Consider the following 14708-nt stretch of genomic DNA (forward strand, 5'->3'; position numbering starts at 1 on the left):
CCAAATCAAAAAAACTAAAGAGATGTGCCAACTAAATGCAAAACATCACCGGAGATTTTCTTTTGCTATAAAGAATATTACTGGAACAACTCATTAGATCTGTAGGTTACAGTATTGCTTCAATGTTAATTTCCTGCTTTTAATAACTGTATTATAGCTATATAAGAAAATTCCTAGTTTTTAGGATATTTTAGGGGTAGAGAGATATCATGACTGCAACTTATTTTCTTTTTTATTGAAGTGAAATTCACATAATATTAACCATTTTAAAGTATACGATTCAGTATATTTAGTGTACAATTCAGTGGCATTTAGTACATTCATAATGCTGTACAACCATCATCACTATCTAGTTTCAAAACCTTTTATTTCTTTTTTTCCAAAACCTTTTCACCACTCCCAAAGGAAACTCTGTATCCATTAAGCAGTCACTCCCTCGCGGTCCGTACCCCCACCACCTCCAACACTTGGCAACCACTAATCTGTTTTATTTCTGTGGATCTACATATTCTGGATATCATATAAATAGAATCATATATGACCTTAAACATTTGGCTACTTTCACTTAGCATAATGTTTTCACTGTTCATCTATCCAGTAGCATGTATCAGTATTTCTTTCCTTTTTAAGGCTGAATAATATTCCACTGTATGTACATATCACATTTTGCTTACCCATTATTGAGTAATGGGCATTGGGTTGATGGACATTGGGTTGTTTCTCCCTTTTGTTTATTGTGAATAATGTTGCTATGATGCAACTTTAAAATGGTTAGAAAAAAAACCTCTGTGTATATGTGTGTGTGTGACTGTATAGATAAAGAGAAAAGAAGAAAAAGCAAATGTAGTAAAATATTAACATTTGAGGAATCTGGGTAAAGGATATTCAGGAATTCTTTGTAGCATTCTTTCAATTTTCTGTTAAGTCTGAAATTATGTCAAGAAATATTTTAAATTAATAATTGAAAAAAATTCCTGCCTTCTGAGGACACAGGAAACTAGGAATTCTCATTTACTGCTACTGGTGGGGAGGTAAACTGTTACAATCAACGTAAAAGAGAGCAATTTGGCAATATCTGGTAAAACATACCCTATAATCTAGCAATTCCACTTACAGGTATACATCCTCGATCAAGTGTTTTTTTAAACTGTGGATCATGATCCATTGTGAAGTCCGTTTAGTAGGTCAAAAACAGCATTTTAAAAAATGAAACAGAATACAAACAAAAAAAAAAATCAGAGGATATCCCTCATAGTAAAGATTAAGAATCGTTTTGTGAAATTTTCTTTTCAACTGAGATGAATTTCAAAAGTCATGTTGAGTAAGAAAACCAAATCACAAATGATTAACTATTAAATAATTAAATTTATATGATGTTCAAAAGGTAAAACAATATTTTTAGGTATACGTTCATAGGTAACAAAAACTACTTAAAAATACAATGAAATCATTAACATAAAATTCAGGACAGTTGTGACCCCTGCAGGGAAAGGAGAGGAAGACACATTTATAAGGAGTACACCTGGACTAGAGAATTTTTTAAACATAATTTGTGTATGTTATATATCTGTATTGTTCGGTATATATAGAAGGTATAAGGATTCCTTTCTTCCTTCCTTCCTTCCTTCCTTCCTTCCTCCCTCCCTCCCTTCTTTCCCTCCCTCCCTCCCTCCCTTTTTTGAAGGTATAAGGACTTCTTGCTTTTGCTCTGCACTATTACAGAAAGGGGTAGAGATGGATAGCCACATTGAGTAGGGGAGATCTCTCTTATTCACAACCAAGGGAATTAAGCTGGGAGGAAAGAGAGAGATTGATAAACCTCCAAAAGAGGTTCAAATGAATAAATGGGTCTGAGGGAAATTTCAGAAACACAGACAAAGCAATACTATCTATGGTATATAGGTATGGATATATAAGAAAAAACATAAAAACATGGACTGAATCACCCCAAATTCATGAAAATAGATTTCAATGGCTAGGGAGAAAAGAGGACAGGACTAGGAGGAAAACAAAAAAGATAAAACTTACCGGTACTGTTCTATTTTAAATTTAAAATGTTAACACATGTTAATTCTGGGTGATGTGTACATGGGTTATTTGTTACATTAGCTCCATACTTTTCTGTATGTTTTTAATATGGAAAAAAATCCTCCTAGTGAATATCTATTTCAATTTTAGATATTCATATTTTTTTATTCTACTTCTAGGAACTTATCTACAGGAACATATATATGTATGCACTTATATAAATGAACTTGAACTTATATAAACGCTCACTGCAACCTTGTTTGTAATAGCAAACTATTGAGAATAACCCAAAATGGCCATCAAAATGACTGCTTATATATATTGTGCTACAACTATGTCATCAAGAAAATTTTTAAACAAATTTATATGTGTTGATATGAAGAATACTCCAAATTATGTTAAATAAAAATATCGGTTGCATATTTATATTAAATACATATAAAACATGCCTATTAAATACATATTTCCATAAATGTACATAGTAAAATATAATATGCATGTAAAACATATATGTATTAAATACATATTTATATTAAAATATGTGTATGTCTATGTCCACTCAGAACATCTCTGGAAAGAACCCAAGGAATTAAAGGACGGGGTAGAAGGGCGATTTACCTTGCATTAGTTTCATCTGTATCTTTTAATTTTATTCCACATATTTATATCACCTATTTAAACAAATTTTTAACTATATATAGCATAATACATAATGCATAGATAATATAATACATAACAATGTACAACAGTCCCCCCTTATCCATGGTTTCACTTTCCCATGGTCAACCACGATCTGGAAGCAGATGAGCCTCCTGATATACGGTCAGAAGATCAATAGTAGCCTAAGTCTAGGTCACAATGCCTGCGTCATTCACCTCCCTTCGTCTCATCACATAGGCATTTCATCACATCACATTATCATAGGAAGGGTGAGTACAGTCCAATAAGATATTTTGAGAGAGAGACCACACTCATATAACTTTTATTACAGTATACTGTTATAATTGTTCTATTTTATTATTAGTTATTGTTGTTAATCTCTTACTGTGCCTAATTTATAAATTAAACTTTATCAAAATACATATGTATAAGAAAAAACACAGTATATATAGGGTTTGGTACTATCTACAATTTCAGGCATCCACTGGGGGACCTGGAACGTATCTCCTACGGACTTGGGGGGACAAGAATAGTATATAGCATAATTCTATTTTTGAAAGGCAAAACTTATATATGCCTAGAAAAAATCTTGTAGCTTATACCAACTTAACAGTAATTGTATCTAGAGGATAGAATTTAGGGGCCTTTTACTTTTTTCATGATATATTTCCCTAATGTTTAAATTTTTCACAATGGGTAAATATTACGTGTGTGACAAAAAATATTTTTTTTAAAAAACAAAATCTTTGCAATAGATAAATGTCGATCTTCTCTTTGGCTTAATGAAATGTTTACATTTTGATTCCCTATTTAAGTTTGTGCTACAGACAAGGTTTTCCTTTCCCATGTTAAAGGAAGGGTTTTTATTATTTTGTAAATTTTTTTTTAAATGACAAACACTGGTTCTTTTTCTTAGCAAGATTTTTTTCTATAGCTAGAAATTCTATCTAGAGATCATTATATCTATATATATAGATATAGATAATTATATCTAGAGATATTATATCTAGAGATATAATCTACTAGATATTCTTTTCCACTCATCATAAATTCTGCTTTAACTTTTCTTCCTAACCAGTCTTCTTGTATAATCATTTGTTCCTGAGTAATACTGAATATTAAAAGAATTTTCATTGAAAGGGACTTGGAGTTATGTTTTTCTTGTCATGGCTCAAATATTCCAAAAATGTATTGCTCTTACTTGCATTTTATTCTATTTTTTATTTATTTTTTTATTTTTTTATTTTATTTTATTTTTTGCTCTGACTTGGATTTTAAAACATTTTATAGGCAAAGAACAAATATGGAGAGTTGCCAGTCCAAAGGAATATTTTGTTTTTCTATCTCAAGGAATATAAACTATAAATATGTCTAAAAGAAAACATTTCACTACAGGAAGATTGTTTTCTAAATTTGTTTTCAGGTGATAGAGTTAAAACTTACTAACCATGATGAATAACCTCTATTGCAGTTCCTAAAAGTTTCCTTAAAAATAAACCAAAAAGACATTTAGCTGTAAACAAGAGAAAAAGAGTCTCTACCCCTTAGCTAGCCCTTTGGGCCTGGAGCTACAAAATACCAATTTACACTTTATTCGACCTAGAAATATTTATCTCAGGAGAGCCGTCTGAGCAGGGGTACAACAGTAATACATACTAAAGGGCTTGGCGTTAGGAGAAAAGTCACAATGTCAGAGGGCCATTGGCAAGGAAATTTCATTTTTCTACTAACAGAAGAACTGTTTGGAAGAAGATTGTTGAAAATGGACAAAAAGAACTACAGAGAAGAAAACATGAAGAAGGTTAGAATGCAACAGTCCAGAACAATTTAAAAGGACCAGGACCAGGCAGCAAACCCCTTTGAGAACTGACTCCCATATCCTTTTTCTCTTCTCATCTTTGTTCTTCTCAAACTTGTTTTTCTCAACCATTCCAATCTTCTCCAATTTTGCCTAGTTGTAAAGAAAAAAATCAAGATCTGACCTACATCTCAATCGTGTCCACCTCTGTTGTATCTTTCTATCATGGAATCTCCTCCTTCCAAGGGAAGGCTTTATCTCAATTTCAGAGCCACCTGCCATAGCCAGGATTCTAAAGTGACTCATAGCCAGAAAATGGGTGAAAATCCTCTGACCTACTAAAAGAAAAAAAGAACTATAAGAAGGGCTAGATTCACTTACCACGAACTTGCTTTTTTATTTCTTTGGCAGAATCCAGCCATGTCTGTAAAAAGAAGAAAAGGCATTCACACACAGCTCCAAAACACACAAAGCACAGAGTACCAGAGCAGGATTACTGGACATTTTCGAATAGATTCTCTAGGTCAATCTATATTTCTGATATTCTCTGCATTAATTTCACACAGCATAGTAAATGTGAGCAGAGAAATAGGGGGCCAGACGGTTAGGACTGAATCCTAACTCCACTACTTCCTAGCTGAGTGATTTTAGGCATCTCTGTATCTGTTTTCTCATCTACTAGAGGAAATTAAAATGAGATACTAGTGGTAGGGCCTATCTCATAGACTTATTGTGAAGATTAAATGAGCTAATACATGTAAAGCTTTTAGTAAAGAAGAAATGCTAAATAAGCACTTGCTATTTTTATCATTCCGTAAAGAGTAGTAGAGATATAACCAGGATTAATTAACGTCACCCATATCTTATTTTTCCCTCCAACTCTGACCTCCAATTTCATTTAAGTTTTCTATGTCAACACAGCATCTGGTACATGGTTCATGCTCAGTTAATATTTACTGGATGAGTGATTATGTTGTTTTCCCTGACTACTCTTGCCCACGCTAATCTCTCCTTTTACTGTTCTCCAACCCCACTTAGAGTCTACACATCATTAGGGCAGGATTCTTCAATTCATGGTGGACCATGAAAAATAATGGCACTTGGAAAGAGCCTCACCATTAACATCTTTTGCAGGCTCCTTGGGAAATGTTCAAAGACAGAAATTTCTAAATTAAATTGTTTAAAATATTTTTATTGATATAAGAGACATACAGAAACATACCTAAAACATAAGTATATAGACAATAACTTATCAAAGTGAACACATGAGTTTAACATTGTCAGCACCCAGGAGCCCCTCTCCTGCTTCCTCCCAATACCTCTCCATACCCTCCTCCAAAAGGTTTAAAACTGAATTTTAGTGATATTTAGAGTAAAGTACCCCCTCCTCGCCCTCTATCAACAAAGACAAAAGGCACAAGGTTACCATTCTATCTGCCCTGCCCAAGAAATGAACTTGAATTCCACAACCTCATATTTGATTATATACTACTTTAACTGTTTTATAAAGGTAGTCATCACAACAGACAATAAACACAAGAGTGAGGATTAATTTCCTTTTCTGTCCCCTTTCTCCACAATTAACACAGAAGATTAAGAAATGTGTTAAAAATATACCACTTAATATAAAATTATTCCTTAGAATAAAAACTAAGCACACACTTGTTTAAGCCCTGTCAGAAAGGCAGTAACTCTCATTTCTCATTATGATTAAAGAACTTTAAGTTGTTACAGGTCCAAAGGCAAAGGAAGACTTCAAAAAGTCCAATTAATAAGTTTCGTGGAACCTCTGAGAATCGTCATTTATACCATGCAACCCAGAACTCTAAACAAAGACTACTTTTTACCGCTTTGGAATGAAACATCTCTCACCATAATGAGGCAACTCTATATTTTCCACTATTTTTTTAGAGAAATCTCCCGAGGTAACCTGAAGCTGCCAAGTTTCTTACAGGGATTTTTCAGCCATTCTATGACTCTGGAGCTAGAATTCCCACCAATTTGACGTAAGGAGGGCAAGCCCAGATTTGTGTCAATCACATGTGACTCCAAGGTATTAGTGACGTTATAGAACAAATTATTATTGCTTCAGTACCTAGACCTCCAAATCCAAATAAAAAACAATGTGTACAAGATAATAAAAATCAATGTGTACAAGAATAGGTACTTTTATGCTCAATTTAAATGATTCAATTCACAGCATTTTATTTAGCCAACAAATATTTGAGGAGTAACCCCATGTGCTAGGCACTGAAGTTTCCAAAAAGGATTTAAAAATCGTACTTGTCCTCAATGAGCTGTCGGTCTAATGGAAGAGATGAATAGTGAACAACTGATTTTTTGTTCTAAGTGTGAAAATGATAATTATAGTAATGTGTGAGAGTGCTATGATGAGGGTGTTCTAGGAGCACAGAGGAGGTGCACCAAAATGGACTGGGGAGAAGAGGCATTTAGGAAATGTTTCTCAAGAGAATGTTTGGGAGACCTAAGCCGCGTCTTCATGGACAAACAAGAGTTAGCCAGGCAAAACAGAAGAGGGAATAAATAAAAAGGCACAGGGTATAAGAGAACATGTCTCAGTTGTGACATGTAGGTGAGCATAGCTGGAACACAGAGGTGAGGAGGGGAGATACAAAACGGAAGAGAATGGTAAGAGTCAGATCGGGGGGACACAGTATTTCACAGTAAGAAACTCCGACTTTTTCAAATTCCAGGCAAGGGGGAGCCATTGAAGGATTTAAAATAAAGGAGCGACATGAATTAGAGGAAGCAGGACTATAGAAAGGGAGACCAAATGAGGGGTTGCTGTTGAGAATGATAATTGTGGTACAGGAGAGAATAATGGTTATGGGTACAGGCTTTGAAGTCAGATAGTCTTGAGTTCTAATCCTGTCTCAACCTCTCTACGATTTACTAGCTGTGTAACCTTATATAAGATCATCTAAGTCTCAATTGTCTCATATATAAAATTGGGATAAAACTACCCTCCTCGGGGTGCCTGGGTGGCTCAGTCAGTTGGGTGTCCAACTCTTGGTTTCAGCTCAGGTCATGACCTTGGGGTCCTGGAATCAAGCCCCATGCTGAGCTCCCCACTCAGCATGGAGTCTGCTTGAGGATTCTCTCTCCTTCTCCCCTCCCTCCACACTCTCTCTCTCTCTCAAATAAATAAGTAAATCTTTTTTTAGAAAACCTACTCTCTTCACAGAGTTTTTATGGATTAAATTATTTGATGTATATAAAAAGCACATAAGCCACACTCAATAAATTGTGCTGATACTGATCATCAAAAGGGCTTGATAGGATGAAGTCTATGGGACAGAAAAGAAATATGTGCATTAAAAGACATATACCAGAATGTTCCAACAGCAGTATTCTTAAAAGCCCAAACTATATACAAGCCAAACATCCATCAATAGTAGAATACATAAAGTGTGGTATAGTCAAACAATGAACTTTTTTTTTAAGAATTTATATTTTTTAATTTATTTTTGAAGATTTTATTTATTTATTTGACAGAGAGACAGACAGCGAGAGAGGGAACACAAGCAGGGGGAGTGGGAGAGGGAGAACAGGTTTCCCGCGGAGCAGGGAGCCCGATGTGGGGCTCGATCCCAGGACCCTGGAATCATGACCTGAGCCAAAGGCAGACGCTTAATGACTGAGCCACCCAGGCGCCCCTCAAACAATGAACTTTTATACAGAAATGAGAATGAATGATCTACTGTTACAACATGGATGAATCTCAAAAACACAATACTGAACAAAATAAAAGCAGCCAGACCTAAGAGAACATATGTATGATTTCATTTTTACAATACAGTTTAAAAACAAGCAAAGCTAACTGACGGGAATAGATGTCAGGAAGACATCTGTTACTTTTACCGGGTGGGATAGGAGTAATGATTGTTAGGGGATGGAGGGAGTGACTGGGAGGGGGCACAAAAGGGGATTCTGGAGTCCTGGTAATGTTTATTTTCTTAATCTTGGGGGTATTTACAGATGTGTTCACTTTGTAAAAATTCTCTGAAATACGCATGTATGATTTACACACTTTCCTGTATTATGTTAGACTAATAAACAGTGAGGAAGTAGAGATAGTTATATGTAAACCAATTTCTCAAGAGAATGGTTTTGAAGGAGAGGTGAAAGAGAGGGTTATAGCTAGGGGAAAAAGATAGGAATTAACTTATAAAATAACAAAATATTGAGAGGACAAAAGTTATAGAACTGTATCTTATCGGGGTCTTTTTTTTTAAGATTTTATTTATTTATTTGAGAAAGAGAGCATGAGAGAGAGAGCACACACGAGCAGCGAGCCCAATGCGGGACTTGATCCAAGGGACCCTGGGATCATGACCTGGGCCAAAGACGGGCACTTAACCAACTGAGCCACTCGGGCACCCATCTTATTAGGGTTCTTAAGATGTCCCCAAAATAGCAAGTCTGGATAATCTTCTGGTTTCTATTTGAATACCTTCAGTTGCAAGGATTCCCTTTATTTATTTATTTTTTTAAGGATTCCCTTTTAAGGGTCCATTTTGCCGATCATTTCTTGTGAGTTAAATAAATTAACTATTTATTTATTTATTAAATTAACATTTTAAACAGAATTTAAATTGTGCTTTAAAAAGTATCACATTCCTTCTTGAGCTTAAAAAATGTTTCGAAATAATAGAGATGAATAACAGTAATAGCCTGAAACAGATCTCTATTCATTCAACTGAAGAATTACAGGTCTCACATGTACTCTCCTACTTTAAAACACCTTCTCACATGTTGTCCCTTTCACTTGGAATACTCTATCCCAATTTCTTCACCTGGAAGATTCTTGACTATCTCTTATAATTCAGATCTTATGTTACCTTCGCAGAAAACCCTTTCTTTGTGGGTGCCCATCTTACTGCTGCCCCCTCATCAGTCTGGGAGCTCCCTGAGCAAAGAGACTATGTCTTTTATAGCTCTGCCTGGCACAAGGCACATGCTGTCTACTCAATAAATGTTTGATGAATAAATGAATAAACAAATGAAAAATGCTACTGAAATAAACCAGTATAGAGATGATAAAGTTTCAACTAAGGCAATGTCACTTAAGTAAGTAAAATGACTAGGAACTTTTCATATCTTTTGTGGCAATATAACCTTAGGTCATAAAGTTTTAAGAAAAAACCCTAAGAAAGAACATGCCCTGAGTTGGCCATCAGCTACCTTTATCTGGAGGTCCTAAAACCCTGCACATACATATAAGTGATCTAGACAAATCCTTGTCTTTTTTTTTTTTTTTAAGATTTTATTTATTTATTTGACAGAGAGAGACACAGCGAGAGCAGGAACACAAGCAGGGGAAGTGGGAGAAGGAGAAGCAGGCTTCCCACTGAGCAGGGAGCCCGATGCAGGGCTCCATCCCAGGACCCTGGGATCATGACCTGAGCCAAACGCAGACGCTTAACGACTGAGCCACCCAGGCGCCCCTCCTTGTCTTTTGAGGTAAAAGGATTATCTATAAGCTCCACAACTCTGTCTTCCTTAACTTGAGGAATAACCATTGTTTATGCTTCTGTTAGTATGCTGACCTCAAATCACTGCTCCAAGATGTTTGTAGAAACTCTATAGCACAGTAATTCTAGGTCTGACTCTTTAAGTGTTAAAAAAGCCACATTTAAATCCACTAGAGATGTCAAACCAAATCTTTGGAGCAAAAGACAAGATCCCAAATACAGCCTCCTACTCTGCAAGTATGTTTATAAAATTCATCTTAGTCTTTCTGATTTGCCAGACAATAAAGATACAATCATTATCAGTACTTGCTTCAAAGCTAGTCGTGAATCAATTTAAAACAATCCATCCTTTCAGATGACTATAAGTTAAATGCCTCACACTATGGATTTAATATTCACTCAAGTGGTGTTCGCTATTTGCCTTTGCAAGGTGAAAGAAAGACCCTCCTGGCTATGACTGATTACCTATTCAGAGTTAAAAATTTGACTCCTAAGGTAAGAAAATTCATCCACACAGAAAATGAAAGAAAAGAGACAGAGGACCATATGCCATTGAACTGAATGAACTCCTCATTTAAAATTCTCAGTATTTACCAAAAGAGCTCAAGATTTTTGCTTAGGGAGGGAATTGGGGGGGGAGGGGTAAGAATTAATGTGGGTGACATTTCTCCAAGGAAAAAAATCCGATTCATTCATAAACAACTAAGCAGGAATAAAACGTAGGAAACAACTATTTAACTCATATAACTTTGATTCATAGTGGTAATAAATGTCTTCATGGGGCTACAGAAGTTTGCTTCTAACTGCCTTTCCTCTTCTCTAGCCAGACTTAGTCTGGCAATAGGCCTGTTAATTATGTAGTCAGTAGGGAAAGAGAGTAAAGCAAGCCATTCCATGTGAGGAAGAAGTCAATTCAATGAACTTTCCTCCCTGCTAAAGGTACCCAATTGTCTACAAACAATCCAGAAGTTCTTAAGGAGAGAACCTACATATACAAAGGACAAATCTTTACACACAAAAAAAGATGACAGACAATAGACTGGGACTGGAAAGAGGATAGTCATTTCTGTTTGTATTATGGTTCACATTTTTTCCCCACAATTTGAGAAATGTTAAAATAGAAAACCATAAGCCCAAAATGGCATCACTTAGGTTAAGCAAGTCAGTAAACCAAGACTTAATATCTAACCTAACCACAGTTTCAACCACCAAGAAATGTAACCTTTAACTAGTCAACATGGAAATTTCCTGGTCAGCACTAAGATATTTACTAATAGACCCTTTCTGTTCCCCTTGGAGGGTGACCTTGCCTAAAACAGTGGATTCTTTGCTAATAATTTCCTCTTTTCCATTCCCTCTTTACCTTAAAAAACCTTTGCTTTCCTGTAAACCTTCAGAGCTCCCCTCTACTTGCTAGGTGGAACGCTGCCCAATTCATGAAATGATTACTAAGGGCAGTTAGATCTTTAAAATTTACTTGGTTGAATTTTTGTAATTTAACAGGAACTAATTCTGTAGGTAGGAAACAAAAACCAAGAAACAAAAACAAAACGTAAAATTCAAGGAAAGAGGAATAAAAAGCTGAAGAAGAAAATCATTTAGGAAGGAGTAGGAGGCAAGGAATTTCAGGAGGGAATGGACTGGGAGGAAGCCACTCTGCCTTTATATGCTTCAGTTTTCTCATCTCTAAAATGAGCGGACTGAACCCCAGGAGATTTTGTAACTCTAGTACCCTTTGTGTTTTCAGAATGACAGAAAATTTGGATAAATGACTAACAAACTAACAAACATTAGTGGCTTTACACATTTAAGCATTTCCTGAATCTCTGTATACTTCTAAAGAGAGTATCTGGAAATCTGGCTTACTGCCAGTAGATATACATAGGTAATGGTGACTAAAACGAAATCGAACAGCATGATGGGCGGAGCAACTCCACTGTATCCAAGGGCAGCTCAGCAGCTGCAGCAGCCACTGGAGGAGGGGCCTTCCACAGGTCCCCCCTCCACCCTCCACCCTCCACGCCCGGGATAAAATTTAGCAACAAGAAGGAAGCAGTTCACGTGGTGTCAGTGGACTGAGACTAAACCAAGACCGGGGCCCTACAGCCCTATCCCCATCAGCCTGATAATCCCCAGCGTCACCTACCTCCCTCTGGGTTCCTGGGCCAGCAAGATGCTGGAACAAGATGCGGAGTCCGCCGCTGGGACACCAATCCTAGTCCCACTGGCAAGGAACCAGTAACCAAGGGAGCAGCGCCCCACCAGGGCTCACCGCAGAAGCCCAGCCAGTTGGTTCCAGGGCCTGCCACTTCTGCGGGGGCGCCTTCCCTGGACCACCAGCAGCCCCGGCCCAGCGCCCACACTGCTGCTGTTCCTGTGACAAGGCCTTCTCTTACGGGCCCAAGCTGGCCATGTACCGGCTGGCACATGGCGGCCTCCCCCCCCAATCCATGCCCCAATCACCCCAAGGCCTTCTGCTATCCCTCCAAGCTTGCAGCCCATGGCCACACGCACTGTGCCACCAATGCCCACCCCTCTCCTTGCCCACACTGCCACAAGGCTTTTTCATTCCCCTCCAGACTGGCTGCACAAAGCCTGTGTCACAACCCCCCATGGTGCCAGGCAACCAGGCCACAGCCCACCATCGCTGCTCCAAGCTGAACCTAGGCCTTTGGCCAAAGACCTGTCCTGCTCCTTCATCAACGCAGCTAGCATCAGGCTGACAGCCCAGGGCAGCATGAGTGAGCCCTCCCCTTAGCTCATGGTCCCCTCTGCCACCAGCCTGGGTCAGTAAAGAGGTGGCATTTCTAAGCTGGGCTGGCAAGGAGATTGGCTCCATGCTGGGCTCGAACTTACAAGGCTGAGGAACTCTTTCCTCACCTGTTCTGGGAAGGGGAAGAGATCATCCACAGAGAGTAAGCACTGGGCTCCAAACCATGGACTTGGAACTGTGGTTCCAAAGCAAGTCCTGGCTCTGGTTTTCCTCTCCTATTCATATGGCGAAAGTAAAAAGTCTGCTGCCAATGTGGTTTGGTAACGAGTGTGGGGAAACAGGGTCTCTCCTTATTGTTTTAAGTTAAATTCGTACCTCCATTTTGGGAAGGACGGAAGGAAGGAAGGAAGGGAGGAAGACAATAAGATTTTACTAGCTTAATTCTACAAAGGGAAGGTCACACAAAAGATCATGAATCAGAATGGCTTTGGCCTTCTCAAGAGCAGCACTGGAAGCTAGAAGACAATGGAGTAATGCCACCAAAATTATGATGGCAAATAACTTCAAGTGTAAAATTCTATACCCAACCAAACTAACAACCAAACGTGAGGGTAGAATAAAGACATTTTTCAGACATATAATGTCTCAAAAAATTATGTCTCACATGCCATTTCTTAGAAGAAGCACTCTATCAAAACACAAGGAAAAGCTAGGACAAAGGAAACAGGAGAAACATCACAGAAGTGAGGCAAATCAAATCCCCAGGATGATGGTGATGGGAAATACCAGGGACAGCTATGCATGAGCAGAGAGAGCAATTCATCCATACTAAAGAAGTATGACTCAAGAGATAGCATATTGAAGGACTGTCATCACCAAGATGGCTTTTGCTATTGTATTGGCCTTTTAACCTGACAATGCTAAGGTAAGTCTTCCCCAAATTCATTTTTGTACAAGATTTGCTTGGCAAGTACCTGCTTTCCCTTCTATGCCCTACTTCCCGGATCAGCCCAAAGACCCTCATTTTAACCCAAAGAAAAACTCTGCTTTGACATATTTCTCAGAGCTGGAGGTTGGTCACATTGAATTTAAAAGCAGAAAATATAGAACAGTTCATCACCTCTAACCATGTTCCTCTTGGATATCCTGTAAGAACCTGAAGCCTACTATAGACCTGACAAATGATATGATAAGCCCTGAATATGATAAGCCCTATGTTTCCCAGGATTCACTTGCCCACTGATTTCCCCAAAAGGGGCTCTTATAAACTATCAGGGAAGTTGAAACTAGATTATGATTCTGAAACAACAGCTTTTCTCTTCTAGAAATATTTTATCTAAGAGGGATAATAATGCCCTTTTTTACACAGCCGGGTTTATACTTTGCTATTCAGCTTTTATATTAGCCACTTTTAATATCACTTTACATATAAATATTTAAATGAATATAAATAAAGCAATTTAATACGTGATTTTGAAAAGTATTATAAAGGAAATAAAACCTACCGACAGGACAAGTATGGATGGCACCACCAATGGTGAAAAGTTATCAATGCAAATGAAAGTTTTTGTAGCAATGTGGGCCCTAGAAGCTCAACTGCAAGGGGAAAAGAATTTCCTCTGCTGAATGTCTAGATGAATGAGCTAGCTTCTCAAAATTTAACTATGTGTGGTTCACAGATATTATTTCCAGTTATATTAAGTAAGTATTCAGTGACTTTACTGACATGCCAAATTCAAGCATTCTCAGTTATTCTCAAATCAACCTTGGATTTTTCTTTTCCTTTTCCTTTTTTTTTTTTTTTTTGCACCCATAGTGTAAAAACATTGAACTTTATCTCACTGAGCTTGTACAACATAAAATACTTTTCAGAGTATTTTCCTTGATTCATTGAATAATTTTCTAGCTCACAGCTGCTCAATGTTTTTCACTGTAGTTTTGGAGGTATTGTTTTGTTTTTTAATTACCTTCAGTCTTCCCTTATTAATGGAACTTAGAGGCTTCAGTACAAGTT

The 14708-nt window shown here is 37.3% G+C and overlaps 1 protein-coding gene and 1 pseudogene across 13 annotated transcripts in view; one reads left to right on the forward strand and one right to left on the reverse strand.

Moving 5' to 3' along the window:
• EPB41 (erythrocyte membrane protein band 4.1) overlaps nt 1–14708 on the reverse strand; it is a 195453-nt gene that overhangs the window by 82812 nt on the left and 97933 nt on the right. For all 12 annotated transcript variants that reach the window (XM_032389745.1, XM_032389705.1, XM_032389694.1 and 9 more), the window contains exon 5: nt 4868–4910. In XM_032389745.1, coding sequence (XP_032245636.1) covers nt 4868–4910 — 43 coding nt within the window. The remainder of the gene's footprint in view (nt 1–4867; nt 4911–14708) is intronic.
• LOC116622964 lies at nt 12155–13281 on the forward strand (annotated as a pseudogene). The gene has a single exon (XR_004297652.1). The product of XR_004297652.1 is annotated as a zinc finger protein 575-like (transcript).

Source organism: Phoca vitulina, unplaced genomic scaffold (genome assembly GCF_004348235.1).
Source record: "Phoca vitulina isolate PV1807 unplaced genomic scaffold, GSC_HSeal_1.0 scaffold2, whole genome shotgun sequence".
In the NCBI taxonomy this organism is placed as follows: domain Eukaryota; kingdom Metazoa; phylum Chordata; class Mammalia; order Carnivora; family Phocidae; genus Phoca; species Phoca vitulina.